The 18573-nt window shown below is 37.3% G+C and overlaps 2 protein-coding genes across 5 annotated transcripts in view; one reads left to right on the top strand and one right to left on the bottom strand.

Annotated features, from left to right (window-relative positions):
* Window positions 1-18573, bottom strand: part of LOC129762780 (L-dopachrome tautomerase yellow-f) — a 403523-nt gene that overhangs the window by 302620 nt on the left and 82330 nt on the right. Inside the window, exon 1 of one of the 2 annotated variants that reach the window (XM_055761317.1) lies at window positions 11805-11808. The exons of the other annotated variant lie outside the window; for it this stretch is intronic. The gene's annotated coding sequence lies outside the window, so the exon portion shown is untranslated. Of the gene's footprint in view, window positions 1-11804; window positions 11809-18573 lie in introns of those variants that run through there. 2 annotated transcript variants of the gene reach the window in all.
* Window positions 1-18573, top strand: part of LOC129762773 (fibroblast growth factor receptor homolog 1-like) — a 74856-nt gene that overhangs the window by 6216 nt on the left and 50067 nt on the right. For all 3 annotated transcript variants that reach the window (XM_055761303.1, XM_055761302.1, XM_055761304.1), the window contains exon 2: window positions 12314-12677. In XM_055761303.1, coding sequence (XP_055617278.1) covers window positions 12548-12677 — 130 coding nt within the window. In that variant the 5' untranslated portion in view covers window positions 12314-12547. The remainder of the gene's footprint in view (window positions 1-12313; window positions 12678-18573) is intronic.

Raw genomic sequence — 18573 nt, 5'->3', positions numbered from 1 at the left:
TACAAAAAATATGATAAAATAAAGACAGCCCTAAATCGGGCAATTCCTTTCTCGAGTTCTGCTCTCATCAACACATCAGGCGATCCTTTTATTTGGCATAGATAGAAGAAGATATAGGAGTGCGTTTCATCACATTAAAATCCATTTCCAGTTTCGAACAAAGATCAATTTCGCTAGCGCAAACATCAAATGGATTAACAGCACTTGTCAATATGTAATTGTAGAACATTTAATTTTAATTTTCCGTAATTTTCCCTTTTTCCTTCAGAGATTTCCGAAAATTTTCAATTGTCATGTTTGGTTGGAATATTTTTAGTTGAAATATGTGTAATATTTTTATGGGACCCCTCTCCATTCCAGAAGAAGGAGGGATGTCGTACCATTATAGAAACATTTCTTATACCCAAAAACCCTCACATCCCAAACTGTGCTTGATTAGTTTTCAAGTTATACAGAAATTTGTGTTTCATTTGGAGAGTCTAACCATCATAGAAACATTTATTGCACCCTAAAACCTCAATATACCCAATGTTTCATTTGCTTGATTAATTCTCGAATAAAGCAGAAATTTGTGTTTCATTTGTATGGCAGCCCCACCTAAGAGAGAGGGGAGGAATATCTATAAAATCGTGGGACATATGATGAGTCACTAATTGTGGATAATGGTAATCCAACGTGCCCCACGATTTTTTTTTAGTCTTATCAATGTCCTAGACTAATGAAGGAGAGGTCTGATAACTGCTACTTGCCTAATTATTTTCTAGCTTTTAGTACATTATTATGTTTAATCACAATTAAACCGTTTAACTTAACAAGTTTTTTTACTTATTTTATTTTCTAGTTTTTAGTACATTATCTGTTTCATTAGAATATTCCTCTACAATAAAACCATTGTACTGTATTCTATCAGTCAAAAAATTTCATTTGATACCGATATTGAGTGGATTGCAGAAAGTACATAGTGTGTTCTCCAAGTCAAGTTCGTTCGTTTGATACACATATCTCAATCAACCTTTTTTTTTGGAGATGATATGGAATCAGCTATTTTGAAGCGGCGGTCAAATTGGATTTTTCAAGATAAGCAGTTTTAAAATGACAGCAGAGATAATTCATAATTTTTCATAAATAACCGTGTTCTACTAGACAAGCCCTTTCATTTGATAACGATATTAATGAGGTTTTGAGAAAATATGTATTCCGCCATTTTGTAGTGGCATCCATCTTGGATTTACATTTATCATAAATAACCGTATTCTACTAGTCAAGCCCTTTCATTTGATACCCATATTAATGAAGTTTTGAGAAAATATATAGTCAGCCATTTTGTAGTGGCAGCCATCTTGGATTTGAATTCTTCCTCAATAACCGTATTCTACTAGTCAAGCCCTTTCATTTGATACCCATATTGATGGGGTTTTGGAAAACCCATATTGATGAGGTTTTGAGAAAATATGTGATCCGCCATTTTGTAGCGGCCGCCATCTTGGATTTTCAAGATCATGAACATACACATACAAACATACAAACATACAAACATACAAACATACAAACATACAAACATACAAACATACAAACATACAAACATACAAACATACAAACATACAAACATACAAACATACAAACATACAAACATACAAACATACAAACATACAAACATACAAACATACAAACATACAAACATACAAACATACAAACATACAAACATACAAACATACAAACATACAAACATACAAACATACAAACATACAAACATACAAACATACAAACATACAAACATACAAACATACAAACATACAAACATACAAACATACAAACATACAAACATACAAACATACAAACATACAAACATACAAACATACAAACATACAAACATACAAACATACAAACATACAAACATACAAACATACAAACATACAAACATACAAACATACAAACATACAAACATACAAACATACAAACATACAAACATACAAACATACAAACATACAAACATACAAACATACAAACATACAAACATACAAACATACAAACATACAAACATACAAACATACAAACATACAAACATACAAACATACAAACATACAAACATACAAACATACAAACATACAAACATACAAACATACAAACATACAAACATACAAACATACAAACATACAAACATACAAACATACAAACATACAAACATACAAACATACAAACATACAAACATACAAACATACAAACATACAAACATACAAACATACAAACATACAAACATACAAACATACAAACAGACGGCGCCAGTGGTTGTATGGTTAGCGTAACAGCCTCACAATCCGATCGGCCTGGGTTCAATCCCAGCTGGCGTCGTTGGGATTTTCTGAGGCGAAAAATCTCTGGTTACGTCTTCCTTCGGAGCGGAAGTAAAAGAAGTTGGCCCGGCTCATGAGTTGTTGAGTCTGATAGGTAGGAACAGGTGGAGTCGCCTCCCTGATGTCGGTGATTGGCACTAAAGTGGCGGAAATAGGCCGACGAAAAATAAGCGAAGATAAAAAAAAAAAAAAAAAAAAACATACAAACATACAAACATACAAACATACAAACATACAAACATACAAACATACAAACATACAAACATACAAACATACAAACATACAAACATACAAACATACAAACATACAAACATACAAACATACAAACATACAAACATACAAACATACAAACATACAAACATACAAACATACAAACATACAAACATACAAACATACAAACATACAAACATACAAACATACAAACATACAAACATACAAACATACAAACATACAAACATACAAACATACAAACATACAAACATACAAACATACAAACATACAAACATACAAACATACAAACATACAAACATACAAACATACAAACATACAAACATACAAACATACAAACATACAAACATACAAACATACAAACATACAAACATACAAACATACAAACATACAAACATACAAACATACAAACATACAAACATACAAACATTCAAACATACAAACATACAAACATACAAACATACAAACATACAAACATACAAACATACAAACAGATTACAGGGCAAGCTAAATAAAACCATTTAAAAAGGTTTGTGGGCGAAAAATATTTCGTCTATCGAAAGTATGACATACATTCTAACTAGTTTTCTATTAGAAAACATTAGTAAACTGAAGTGTTGCACGTACAGACGGCATTAGAAACTGTTTAATTTTTTTTTTCTAGAGCTCGTTAGCCGTACGCATAAGGCGTGTTATTTGCAAATTTCGCGTAAATTTCGAGAAGCAGGTTGGAGGAAACAAACAGATCGTAAATTGGATTTGAATGCTATCTGAATTACGTCCCGTTATCTCTGTTGGCACCAATTCGGCTTAATCACCCGTAGGAATTCGTCCTACCGGAGGACGAGTATTCGATTTTAGTATCTGTACATCCCGTTTATTTTACGACAATGCATACGCCATTAACGGCGTTACGTACGGAAGAAGAAAAAAAGGGTTGAAGCAGAGTTATTTCTCCTTCAAGTGCCGCCGTAAAAGGATAAATGGATGCGCTCATTAAAGCATTCCCCGATCCAGGCCGCTAGCCGGCGTAATGCGGGATCAACATGTGCCGCAGTCGGCTTAGTCTATAAAACATGATACGAGGTAATGGAAGACCGCGATTCCGTCGGCTCTACACCACGGGTTACATAGAGCTTGTAGAGTTGTGTTAGGCCGGATAATCCAAACAATCCGATCCCTGGACCAGCGGAGTCCAATTTGTTCGAATCATTCGGCCGGGTCGGCCCAATCCTAGAACGTCCCGATCGGAGTAAATTTCCACAAACAATAAATATTCTTCTTTCTGCAAAGATCAACATGTGGGCAATTTGAATACTCCGAAGATTGTCGTTTTTGTTGTTGCTCTTCGCAAACGGCAAAATTGAATGTAACACAGTTTCAATTTATCTTCCATGTGTCCTCCCTCCCGGCGTTACTTACACTTATGCCACATCTGTCAAAGAGAAAAAAAAGGTTAGTCTTTGGAAGTCAAAGAGAAAAAAAAGGTTAGTCTTTGGAAGTACAATTTTTACCCTTGTTCTTCTCGGCTGCGGGGGAAGATTCGGCAGCAGCCCTTGCAACAGTGTTCGCAGCCGCGGGCATCCATCTCGCTCACACCCACGCGCTCCTTTCGATTATATTTAAATGAATGAAAAATTATCCGAAAATGAATGGTGCACATGTGTACGGACTGTGCTGTGCTCCTTCCTGCGCTCGGAAAAGACAACCGCACTATCTGTTGTTGCAGTTGATTTTTCTGCGGAGAATTTTCATTACCCGTCTTGGCGAGGATGTGTTTTTTTTTGGTTTGTTACTTAAATGGACCCTCTTGTCTGGTCGTCGTATTTTGGATTCGGGTCTTCCTACGAAAAAGCGCATGGCCAAATTGCTTATTCAGTAAATTTTGGTTAAAAAAAATAAGAATTGTCCTGTCAGGGCGGGTTTAAGAACGCGAGCGAAGACGACGACGCAGCGAGTTGCGATTGGGAGCAACGACCATGTGCAATTTACACACCGTAAATTATTTATGAAAATGTTGATACTTTTGCCGCCCAGTCGTTTCATTTCTCCCCATATGAGGTATGTTGGCATGTGCTAATCAAATTGCACTAATCCCGCTACTGAGAGCTAGCCCTGAGTCAGGCATAAACGACGAACGAGAGATATAATCGGAGGACTACACACGCATTACATTGTGGGACATTCCGTCACGTTTACGGCAAACAATCGTTCGATTCATTTTCACTCTCCAGCGATGGGGATTGCTGGAGCTTCTGTCCGCGACAGTCGCCAATACGCGCTTGACCATCTGCTGATTTTAATTGGTGCACGCGTGCTCCAGACTAAGGCCGCGAGTGAAACCCAAAACCCAAACAAAACTACAATGTCGCGCTCTCAAAGCCAAACCCTTCGAGTAATTGGTGGCGGGAACAGTTCGATAAATCAAAATTAATAGTTCACATTCATCAACATTGATGGCTCCATGAAGATTGTTTCTGATAGCTTAATTTCTTGTGACCAAATATAAATTCCTCCATTAGAGCTATCATTTCTTCAATCTTCATCACTTGCCGTCCCATTTTGGGTACTGAAGCGTAAGTCCCACCCGACTGAGTGACTTTGATTTTCCTGATCTGTCTCGGGTTGTACGCCGTTCTTGATTTAATTCAATTTGTTGTTTGTTTCGTCGAATGTATAATCCTGCTATAAACAGAACCGACGCCGTTCTCCGAGTTGACTGCAGTATGGACTGCATCAACGAGCGATCCCAGAGCGTACGTAATTTGATTAATAACGTAATTACAACACTGATACGAATAGTTAACTGGAGAGAATCTTTTTCCATGGCCCTGAAAGGTCTTGCTGTTTGCTTGCGTGCGTGTATGCTCGTACGAAGCGATGGGTTCAACCGACCTCTCGAGATGCGTCTCGGCTTGATGGACTTTCGTCCATTAGTGCACCCCTTGGTGCCGGCATTGCTTGCAAGTGATCTTCCCCAGCAATAAGACTCAATTGAGCATTGCTTAAGTAGAATATATCTGCGCTCTAACGACAACGGCGACACGCTGAATGCTTGCGATATTTTTATTTGGTAGGTGAGATTCGCCCGCAATGTCACCACCGATAAAGCTGTCAAAGCTCGTCAACGTAACCCACAAAGTCATTGAGCAAGTGTGTCTTTCTAATCATTCCACAAACGTAGCAGTAGCGTCGTCCGGACATTGCTGCCTCCGCGCGGGGGCATTTAGATACGATCGCGGAGAGACACCGCACTAAAAATGTGGTAGCTTAATTAATTCATGAACCAAACGGCGATGACATTAAAGGAAACTATAAAACATTTTATACCTTTCGGCCCGTTCGGCGTTACTTCGGCCGGTCGCCGAGTCCATGCTCGTAATAGCTGATTTCGTATTCAGGTGTTGACGTTTTCTATTTCCACCCCCTCGTTGCACGTTGTGAGTCGCCGGCCGTCGTCGAAAGGGACGTTGTTGGACCTGCCCTGCGGGTTCGTGCCTCGAACAATGGGTGCTTCGAAAGGGATGTTAAAGTTGAAAAATAATCAAATCTCGTCACGAAATCGACGAAGATAGCTTGTAATGTGCTGTTTTCGATTTCTTTCTCTTCCTCCTGCTGGGAGAGGCTCAACGGAGGAGGCAACAGGATGTTAGATTGGAAGACCACCGCTTGAACACAGCGAGATAGGCGGAAAAAATGATTACGATAAGCCGCAACCAAACGCAGCTATTTTCATTTTGAATGTTTTATTTAAATGGTGAGTGGTTCTGACTTCCGACATAGCTAGAAGAGTTTTTTGAACTCTTAGCCTAACCCGATACACGAGTGGCTTTCCTGTTCCACGGAGAAGTCAAGTGGACTCGGTAAACATAGTTCCAAAGTGAGCAAGCTAGTTAGAGTAGAAAGCATGATTGAACTACTTTATTTCGTAAATTAATTATCTCTCGTCTCATATTCAGGGATGCCAACCTTCCTGATTTATCTTGATTTCCCAGACTTTTTGGAACACTCCCTGATATTCAGACAAACACTCGATTTTCCCTGATTTTACTGAAATTATCCTGATTTTGTAGTTTTTATTCCAATAGAATAAAAATTATCTGTAAAAAATACACTGTAAATGTTGGAAATTAGAATTATTCTAACAGCTTACGTGAAAAAGACTATTCGGGCCGCACTTCTATAATGCTTACTCTTTGTTCGATTATTATATATCTGTTCCGAAGCGAATCGTGTTGCCGGAGGGGAACATCGTCATCATTTATTCAATATTGAATTTGGCGTGAAAGAAAGATACATTATCAGATTAGAATGTCCGAAAGTAGTTTAAAATCGTTATATTTTAAATTGAAATATATTTTTTTAAGTTGTCCTAACTTTTACTTCACCATTTGTCTACACATTTCTTGATATTACCACAAAAGCTAGTCATTAAAATATAAAGTAAATATCAAATACAGTTTTCTGTTCAATATTTTTCACGATTTTACAACAAAAAACGAGTTCCTCTATTACGTAGAATACATATTCGATGCGGAATAGTAAAATTTTATTCATAATTCTTAGTTCAAAAGTGCGTTTATTTCACTTGAAGTATCGAATATGATATTAGCTTCACAATAGCAGAACACGAAGCTTAATGCCACCAACGCGAATTCAATAAATGAACATACAAGAGAGAGCTGCGATTTTTTTTCTCACTTCTTATTTGTTCATAGACGACTTTCATGCCAACTTGACTGGCCGACGGCAGCACCGAATCGTTGTGGGTATAAAGACATGGGTCATTTAACCAACTTTGCAAACTTAAAATATTCGAAAATGAATTAGACTACGTTTTGGAAAAAGTCAAATTTTTGTTCCTAATTTTTTTTACAAAAATTGATAACTTAAAAACTGTGATACCTACAAAATTCTTGTCAAAGGATGCAATGTAGGAAATTGTAAATTTTAACAAAAAAGTACCAGAAATTTTGTGGAAAACAATTTCGCTGAAAAAAAAGTTATTTTAAAAATTAAAATTCATTTTTCTCAAAAACGTATTTTTTTTAAATTCCCAAAAAAAAATATATATATATTTATATATATATATATATATATATATATATATATATATATATATATATATATATATATATATATATATTTATATATATATATATATATATATATATATATATATATATATATATATATATATATATATATATATATATATATATATATAAATAGCCCTTAAAATTTCCAACAAGTCGTTTATACATCGGAAGATGGGCACTTTTACAGGAAAAAAAATTATCTACCAACAACTTTTTTATGTTTTCTTTGAAAAAAATACAACTAATCCTCAAGTTTAAAGTCAAGATAGCGATATAGTGTATTCGACTAAATTTTAGATCTTATTAAAATATGAACTTTTGTCGAAGACATCAACATTATACCTGTTATAGTTTTTGAAATATAAGTCATTTTTGTATGAAGACTCCTGAAAAAAATAATATTTTGCTCGTAACATTTTTGTGTGTAAATCCTCACGTTTGACATGTTCTTGACATGTTTCTAAATGGAGAAAAGTTAGCGGAGCATGTAAATTGCGATAATCTATACATTTACCCACTAACATTTTCAAAAATCTGTAAAAATGAAAATAAAAATCAGAAGAAAATCCGGATAATTAATATTTGATTGTCCGGAAAGTTCGTGCTCATTTTTAGGAAAATAAAAACAACATTTTATATGAACAGTTTTATTCCACAATCATTCGTCATTTTTCACGCAGCATATAAATTTTATCATCTCAGAATATTTTAGATGATAGACGATCATATTTGATGAAAAAAATTCTTCTTCGCAGACGGTCGAATTTCAACAATGACAGAGTTATAGAACTTTTTTTTGTTTCGGACTCTGTTGCCTCAAACTGACTCTACCTTACAAATTACGCTACATGAGACGGTTATGTTGCTTTTATTTGAAAGATGAAAGAATTTGGTATAGGATAAAGTAATGAAACATTTAAATTAATGGATTTTAATAACATTTTGGAAGTGAAAAACTTAAAAGTTTATAATTTTTAATGTGTTATTATTAATTTCATCCTAAAAATTTATATCAAACTAGATTGTTTCTATCAATTAAATTGATGCTTTCTAACCGCTGTACAATTTGTTCTTTGAACTCAGCTTCTGTCTTCCTTTATTTCGCTGCAATATCGATATAAACAATTCCTGGTGAAAATTCAAGCAAAATCTTCAAAAATCCCGGTTTTTACCCACTGTACATGCAATAGCCACTTAAATTACACCTTAATGTTGAAAGGCTACATTTCTTCTTGAAATAAGTCATATTTGAAATATAAAAAAAACTTTTCCAAACTGTATATAATCGAGTCCAAAATTGTATATAATCGAATCACATATAATCGAGTCCGACCTGTACTCGTTTTTACTACAGATATTTACAAATTTTGAAAAATCTCAGATCTTGAAAAAATCGGTACGATTCTAAATGAGGTGCTTAGAATGAAAGGGGTGTAAGTGACATGTTCGATTTTCTCTTCATCGGCTTTCTCTTTTGATCATAACTTAGCTGTAAAAACATTTCCAGCTTATGTGACAATGTGAATGTCAGGTCAGAGCTTCAATCATAGGTTTCTGAGGCAAAATCAAAATGGAACGTTTTTGCAGCTGAGTTATTCACGAAAGAAAAAATTGATCAAGAGATGAACGATCAAGTCACTTGCCCCTCTTTCATTCTTAGCCCCTCAAATCGTTTCCACATTGGTGTTTCTGATATAAAAGAGAGAAAAAACGTGAGGGGTTGTATCTAGGACACGACCGCATTTTCGACGTAGAACAACGGAATTATATTACACCCAGGTTTATTTTTTACGCGGGGAATACGTATCTCGTAAAAAAACCGCGTAAAAAAACGCGTTAATTGGAAAAACCGCGTTGATTGGAAAATCCGCGTAAAAAAACAACGCAAAAAAAAACCGCGTAAAAAAAACCTGGGTGTATTCTATTCCGCCTGTGATATAGATTCGTGTATTATTTTCAGAATGCATCGACATTTTTTAAATAAATTTTTAGTTATTCTGTTATTTTTCTACTTCATTAATAAGAATTTTTTGAAATTTGAAATATGAACAATTTCACACTGCCTTCGGGCCTGGTAAACTGATACAGAATAACATGTCTCCCTAAATGTATATCGCCACCAGACGTCGGCACTGTAGATCTACATATTTAATATGGAACATTTTAGATATATAACATATTAGGAATATCGGTAAGATTTTCGTTTTTTTTTTTCAAAAATTCATTCATGCTTTATTCTGCAAAAATGGTCACAAAATTTTCCCACCTTTCTGGCACTTCACGGATCCCTTTGCGGAAATAGTCGGCCGGTTTGTCGGCTAACCACGAATCGATACAATTTTTGACTTCATTAAAATTGGAGAAGTGCTGGTCAACCAGGCCATGTTGCATCGATCGAAATAGATAGTAATCAGACGAAGCAATGTCTAGAGAACACGACGGGTGTGATAGGACCTCACATTCCAGCGTTTCCAAGTATGTTTTGACCGGTTTCGCGGCATGTGGCCGAGCATCATCGTGCTGCAAAATGACTTTATCCTGCCTTTGCTCGTATAGTGGCCGTTTTTCTTTCAGTGCACGACTCAAACGCTTCAATTGTCGTCGGTAGAGGTCCCCCGTAATGGTTTCATTTGGTTCCAGCAGCTCATAGTACACCACACCCAGCTGGTCCCACCAAATAGACAACATAACCTCCTGGCCGTGAATATTCGGCGCGGATGTCAATGTTGATGCATGACCGAGGTATCCATACGTTGCCCGACGTTTAGGATTGTCGTAATGGACCCACTTTTCATCGCCAGTAACGATTCGATGCAATAAAAAACCCTTTTTTATGCCGTTGGAGCAGTTGTTCGCACGTGAAAAACGGCGTTCGACGTCTCGTGGCTTCAATTCATACGGCACCCAATGTCTCACCTTTCGGATCATTCCCATTGTTTTTAAACAATCGGATATGGTTTGCTGAGCTGTGTATCTTCAAGTACTTGTTGCGTCTGTAACGGATCTTGATTCTTCATTTTCAAACTTTTATGGCGGCTTGAACGCTCTTCGTCTTCCAAGTCAAAATTACCACTTTTAAACCGTGCAAACCACGTCTGACACGTTCGCTCAGTTGGAGCATGGTCACCATAAACTTCCACCAGAATGCGATGACTATCCGCAGCTTTTTCCTTCATAATGAGGTAATGAAGTAACACTCCCCGCAAAAACACTCTCGTTGGTACGAAATTCGACATATTCGAAGTGGCAAAAAACTATGTTGTTTACACTTCAACTTTTTGACATATTTTCGGTGTATAGTTCCGCAAACGAATCGAAAATTCCCTAAGATTTATTTGATATGCTATACATTACAATCCCCTGGTGCTTATATGGTTAATATTCATGAAAACTATAAGCGTTTCCATTTTCCCATACATTTGTTCTGCCGATTTGTGAGCTTTTCTACCCATGCCATCAATAACGAGCCACTTATCGACAAGCAACGAAGGGGAAATCGTAAGATTCAACATCGTAAATGCGTAATATTATAATATTATAATTTGCGTAAAGTATAAACAGTGGATCTCGCTGAGGCAAACTTTCAGTATTGATCTACATACAAAGTAATGAACAATGCTTGTTCTTCCTTGTACTGCGCCATCACATGTGTTCGTTTTGGATTGAGCTGTGAACGCGACCAAATTACTCACTCGCCTTTTTTTTTATTTCTGTATTATAGTGACTTTCAACACATTTGGCTGGTTCGTCACTTTTACCTTCCATTTCGGAATAATGTCGGGAATGAGAATTGAACTCGTGACCCTTAGCGTGAGAGGTATGGATGCTACCGCTACGCCAGATCGCCTCCTCTACTCACTCGCTGATGTCTCTGGCATTGCAATCATTGCAATGACGCCATTGCATTAATGTTTTGAGCTGCAATTGTGTGGGGAATCATCAAGCTAGGCTATCGTCGGCTCACCAAAATCAATGTTCTGGACTTTTGCTTGTGATTTGGTTTCGCATGACGGTAACAAAACTCTCTCCTTTGGTGACAGTTATGCTAATCTAGACTGACATTATTAATCGAAATCGCTTCTGTTGAGAAGAGCGCAAAACGGAGATAAGTATGTATATATTTAGTTGCTTCAAGCCATCGATATATGTATATTTGTGTGCGTAGGTGCGTGCTTCATAACCCATACGTTAAAATAGTGCATCTTCACTACGCTGAAAGCCCATTTGTATTTGCTCTCGTATGCATGGGTGCATTGGTGCTGATTGGTTTTCACTGTACGAACGGTTTCTAGAGATGCGATTCCACTGAGGCAATACTAAATTACATGTAGCATGATATTCGTCAACTGATTCTATAATAAAACATCATTTCAGGGCGACCTAACCATTCTACTAAACAGTTATTTCTAAAATTTCCCAGCATTCTAAAATAATATCCGAAGTTATTAACAAGCGACTTGAACGAAATGACAGCGTAGTTTTACGTCAACATTGTGGTCGTGTCTTGGACACAACTTCCTAAATTTGTTTTTCAAGAAAATCGTTCAGAATTTAGGATTCACATTCAAACTTCTACAATATATGAATACGAAGAATAAAAACTAATAGCTCATTTTTTGCCTTTTCAACTTACAGTGTCTAATCTCAACAGCCAGGATGAACGATACGAAGTTTCTAACGAGCAACAACATAACGAGCAATATCGTATGATGCCTCCAACAAGCTTCAGATTTACGAAACGAAAAGTAGTGTAACATAGCGCTCCCATCTCATACAAATGGATAAGTGTAATTGAGCAAGTCGCATAGATTTCCAATCATTTTTGTTACAAGCATAGTTTCACAAACACACGGACTAAGAGGCTAAAAAATGTCAGCTCAAGTGCAACCGTTAGCGGCGTTCGTCGCGCTGGCGATAGTGCTGCTGATCGGACGGATAGAACAAGCTGCAACGTACAAAATCTCAACGGCAGATCCGGATGTGATTCGAATAAACCTAGGTAGGTAACGCCCACACAATTCACTTCCTCGGCATAACACACCCGTAAGCGGTGATTAACGGGCACTGAAACGATACCAAATGTTTTTGAGTGTCGCTTTCAGCAACACGATCACTGTTTTCACAATTGGAACTTATCTGTCCCACACATGAGAGAGGGATATTTTCTCTGTGTATCTCATTAGAGATTCATTTTTAATTTACCCAAAGCCGAAAAAACATAAACTTTGTAATAACATTTCCACTGTCGTTTTACGACCCGTCGCTGGCGTATATCCTGTTGGGCAATTAAAGGCCCCTGAAGCACAGGATAATTGCATTTCATCCAGCTGTGGGATGTGAGAGTCGCTTCGGAAAGAAATATGCAAAACGCGAAAACTAGAAGCTAGAGAAAACACATTCTAGCGATGAAATCTGATATCGCAAACGGAACGGAAAGCAGACGCTGCTCGTAAATATCTGTAAAGGAAAATTTTCTATCGATTGGCCAACGGCGATTCGAACTTTCCACCACTAAGCGCATTTTCGCGCAACAACACGTGCTTTTGAAAAGTAAACCATTTCCCAAACCGAAAACAAATCGTAAAGAATAATCGAAGTTAAAATATTATTTTACTTTTACGCACGCAGAGGAAATCGATGTATGTTTGTGGATGTAGGTATGTGCATGTGATGAAAAACGATGAACGGTTTCCACACACCGTGTTGGCCAAATACTTAGTCGAAGAGTGGAATCGGATTTGATACACGTTTTTCGAGGTCAGCAGGGTATTTAAAATTCGTGAAGTGTGGTCGCTACTGCTGTGGTTGAGACTGCAAATGAGCAAGAAAATTTAGTTGAATTCCTCCTGTATCCATTAGACTGGACATGTCACTGAACATATCGAGCGAAAACGAATGAAGTAATTTGTTGTGTGTTGTACACAATTTAAGCAACTATCAACGTGATACGCAAATAATGTTCCATTACCAGCACCTGTCGAATAATATTTGCATACTCAGGAAAAGAATATTCCGACAGCATTCATTCAGACTATCGCTGTCGAGCAAATTTTGCGAACAAATTCCTAGAAGTATTTCGATTAAACCATAATACACGTCGTCATTAGGCGAGGCAAATCCCAAATGCAACAGACCGTCAAATCAAATAAATCATCTTTGCCTCATAGCCTACACACAGAAAGAAAAAAAAACAAACTCAAACAGGCGGAGCATCTGGAAACAAAGAAAAGAAGTTATGCTTACGGACGAAATCTCAAACGAAAACAAATCCCACCCATCAAAATATACCAGATTTGTCCGTTTTGGAGCTGTGATAACCCCAAAGCAAATACAGACAAACAAAAATTTGTTTTGGAACCAAACAGTAGTTTTCATTTATTAACATTGCCTGACCTAAAGTGCCAGCTGCCAATGCGTCCGTCTACGACATGTTACATGGATGCTGGTGCCTGTCGGCAAATTGTTGTAATTTTCCGCATAGCGGTAAATAAAAATCCAGTGACTCACAATACGATTTTCAGATAAATGAACATCACCTCCAAACAGTATCCTCTGTGTAAAAACTATTGCGCGTTTTTTTTCGGGAGAAATATGGTGTCGCGGGGCGCATACTCGCATTGATCCTTTTTTTCTGGTCACTGACTTTTGCGGAAATATGTGCTCTCGCGTATTATGTTTCGAACGCATGCAAGCGGGAGAAAAAAAAGCATTAAGTGTTTTTGTCTGAGACCCAAGAACCAAGCAGACATCCTCGCATAATTGAGACTATAAATTATGCCTGCATCAAGTCTAGCGACGTCGTGCTCCTGACGGATTTTTTACGATCTCTCGCCTTTAATAAAGACATCTATTAATAAAACTTTTTCGTCTGCCTCCTCGCGGCGCTGCAAACGGCTGACGGATGCATAGCCAGCCAGCCACCAGCAATTGCGTTGCTCAGCGTTGATTCATATGTCACTTTACCGCGCTTATGACAGCTGGCAGCAGGCTTTGTTGATAGGCGCCATCGCGATCAAGATTTGGCAACACTGCGCTTTGCGAAACATTTCCCTTGGCTAGTCTGGCCGACAATCTGGAGGACCACCCAAGCGGTCATTGGCCTTCTTTCTCCTTCAGATGGAAAGCAGCGATTGCGATGACGTTTCAGTGAGAGTATTCTTCATGGAACGAGGTGTCGATCTTTGATGTACTCTCACTCACTGACCGATCCAGTCACGCTTATTATGAGAAATGTCTGTACGCCTTTCAAGATGGATGTGCCTTTGGCGGAGAAACTATTCTGCATTACCAGATAACAATAAAAGTGCATCGCGATTATAATCTATCCATTTTATGTGCTGATGGTGTTTTAATGCATCGGTCTGTTTCCATGCCATTATCCATCAGTGAAAAAGCGGGAAAACAAGGAAAGAAATCGTGTAGCATTTATAAGCGCTTTGGGCCTCACATGATCAGTACGAAGGATAGTTCAATGGAAGGCTCAGAAATGGCAACTGTTTACACCCATAAGCAACGATGATAGATCACTCAATCAGAGTTCAATTCAATCCTGTGAATGACTGTGCCTCGATCGCAACGTGTCCAATAGAGTTGACATTTATTCACAGAACCCTATTTTGAAATGACCACACGTTGGTCACAGGTATGCCATCTCTGCACTCTGTTCCAAAAAAAGAAACCATAAACGGTTACTTTTCGTGTCGACTATTTTGCACGCTCATCTCTTCAGTTCAGGCTACATTATCTTCTGCTAGATCTTTCGGGGCGGCGTTGCAAAAAGAAATAAACGTCGCTGTTTTGTTCCCTGGTTTATTCTGAGAGCGGTGGATAAACGTTTCTACCAACTAGCGGTTGTGTTATGGTAATGGCGGTCAAACCCTATAGCGATTTGCGTGTGATTAGCGCCACAAAGGATACGGGTTACACTCAGCCATCATCGGGCTGGAAATTCGTTGTTTCAGTGCTGCTAGAAAATAAAATAAGTAAAACAAAATTTTAAAGTTAAATGGTATGATGAAACCATTAAATGCGGATGATGGAAATTTAACGTGCACCACGGTTTTATTTTAGTCTCATCAATGTCCTTGATAAATGTAGGAAGTAGGTACTGCTAACTGCTGCTTGCCTAATTATTTTCTAGCTTTTAGTACATTATCTGTATTATTATTATGTTTAATCACAAAGAATCCGTTCAGCTTAGAAAGTTTTTTTTACTTATTTTATTTTCTAGTTTTTAGTACATTCTTGTATCATTAGCATATTTTTCTATAATAAAACCATTCTTTTTTTTTTATTTTTTATTTCTTACCTAATTTTCCTCGAATATTTTTATGATGTACTTTATTCTATTAGTCAAATCATTTCATTTAATACCGACATTGAGGGGATTGCAAAAATACATGGTACCTACCCCACAGACATTCAAATATACATACAAACAGGTCAAGCTGAATGAAACCATTTAAAAAAGTAATTGTTTATTGAAGTTTTTAAAAAATATATATATGTTGCGCCATTTTGTGGTGGCAGTCATATTGAATTTGCATTTTTTTATAAATAAATGTGATCTACTAATCAAGTAAATGTGATCTACTAATCAAAATGTGTTCTACGTATCAAGCTCTTTTATTTGATACCCATATTGATGGAGTTATACGTGCACCCGTGGCCGAGTGGTTAGCGACTCACATTATCATGCCGGGTGTTCGGGTTCGATTCCCGTTCTGGCCGAAGGATTTTTCGTCAAAGAAATTTCCTTCGGCTTGCGCTGTGGTCACGCGTATTCAATAGCTTGCCCCTCGGAATACATTCAAGGCGTGTTATTTGGCTTAAGAAATCTCAACTAAGTATTAATAAATGACGCTAGTTAATGCATACGTTGAGACGGCAAAAGTTCCACAGGGAACGTTAACGCCATTCAAGAAGATTGATGGAGTTCTGAGAAAATATGCGATCAGCCATTTTGTAGTGACCGCCATCTTGGATTTACATTTTTCATAAATAACTGTGTTCTACTAATCAAGCCCTTTCATTTGATACCCATATTGATTTGAAAAATATGCGATATAATGCGATATAACCGCAATGTGGACGTAGAATTATCGTTGGCTTAGCAATCAATAAGTAACAAGCGTATAGCTCTTAGACATTTCATCTTTCGAATAATAAATTATGCACTTAAAGGTGGAATCGTTTCCTCCTCGGAAATAACCAGCGCATATAATACCATCTCTCCAGCCCCCGACAATTCAAATTATCGATCAATAGCGGCATTCGTGAGCATTCGATAATAAAACTGCTACTTCTACCAGAAATGGGTCCGGGTTCTACCGTTCAGTCCGGCGGCAGAAAAGAAATGGGATTGGGAGAGAAGAGCACAATGCTTGGCAAGTTCGCGAGACAATTCTCATGACACTTCACAATCACAACTAAATGGATTTCTTCCTCTTCTTCTTCTTGTAGAATTATTGAGATTTGCGGCCCTTGGGGACAACTCAATTCAAACTTCTTTCTTTCCTCCACCTGCCTTGACGAATACACTTCAATGTCGTTCGAAGTTCCTAAGCAAACCGTGTCCGTTTTCAGCAAACATTAAACGACGTTCTTGAAATCGATTTCCGAGCGGGTACTAGTTAATATACATATTTATGATTTCATTAGTTTCAAAGCAATTTTTGAGCTATTGAAACAAGTTTTTGGCCAATAATTAATAAGCATGTAGCTCTTACTTATTTTATCTTTTGAATAAAATTATTACAATCCGCTTCATTTAGCTGGAAAAGAATTATTAACGCTCAAATAGGAATCGATTTCTCTTCGAAAATACCCAGCACAAGTAATACCCCCTTCCCCGCCAATTAGAATCGTCGATCGATTATAGCAATCGTCAACAAATTATATTAAAAAGCCTGCTTTCATCAAACCATGTGGTTTCGTTGATATGGTGTACTATTCTTTGCACCATACCAAACATTTCATTTTCTCCACACTTCGTTTTTCGCTAAAGGCTCCGTTCGCTCCGGCTGAAGAAAAGAAATGGAATTGGGAGAGAAGAGCATAGTGTTTAGGCGCCCGTCACATTCCAATCAACTAAACTAAATGGATTAAATGTATTTCCAAGCGGGCGTCAGCTTATATACAGATTTTTATGATTTCAATAACCTGTTTTGAAAGCAATTTGTATGCTACTGAAACAAGTTTTCGGGTTAACAACTATTAAGCATATAACTCTTAGGCATTTCAACTTTCGAATCGGACAACAATTATTAAATTATTAAATTTAATTTTTCAATCAATATACCTCTTGGGCATTTTTTTTGCATGAAATGATTATGAAACCATTTAACGATACGTTTAGCTATGAATAAAAATTATATTCGATAACTTCTTCTTCTTCTTCTTGAATGGCGTTAACATTCCCCGTGGAACTTTTGTCGTCTCAACGTATGCATTAATTAGCGTCATGTATTAATATTTAGTTGAGATTTCTTAAGCCAGATAACACGCCTTGAATGTATTCCGAGGGGCGAGCTCTAGAATACGCGTGACCACAGTGCAAGTCGAAGGAAATTTCTTTGATGAAATATCCCCCGACCAGAACGGGAATCGAACCCGAACACCCGGCATGATAATGTGAGACGCTAACCACTCGGCCACGGGTGCACGCATATTCGATAACAAAATATTTTTGAAAAATTCAAATCACAATCTTGGTAATCCTTACCAGAACGAAAATTAAGTTCGAATTCCCATCCTATAATTCCTATAAGATTCGGTTCCTGTCTTCCTGTGAAATTCTTTATTCATGTGAAAGTACATTTGATGCCATTATGCACAACGTGCACGCGAAATGCTCCTTATTTCGACGACATTTTAAACAAAGCTAAGCAAGCATA

The sequence above is a fragment of the Toxorhynchites rutilus genome, chromosome 1 (genome assembly GCF_029784135.1).
Source record: "Toxorhynchites rutilus septentrionalis strain SRP chromosome 1, ASM2978413v1, whole genome shotgun sequence".
In the NCBI taxonomy this organism is placed as follows: domain Eukaryota; kingdom Metazoa; phylum Arthropoda; class Insecta; order Diptera; family Culicidae; genus Toxorhynchites; species Toxorhynchites rutilus.
The sequence above is the reverse complement of the archived record's forward strand: the minus strand, read 5'-3'. Positions and strand labels throughout refer to the sequence as shown.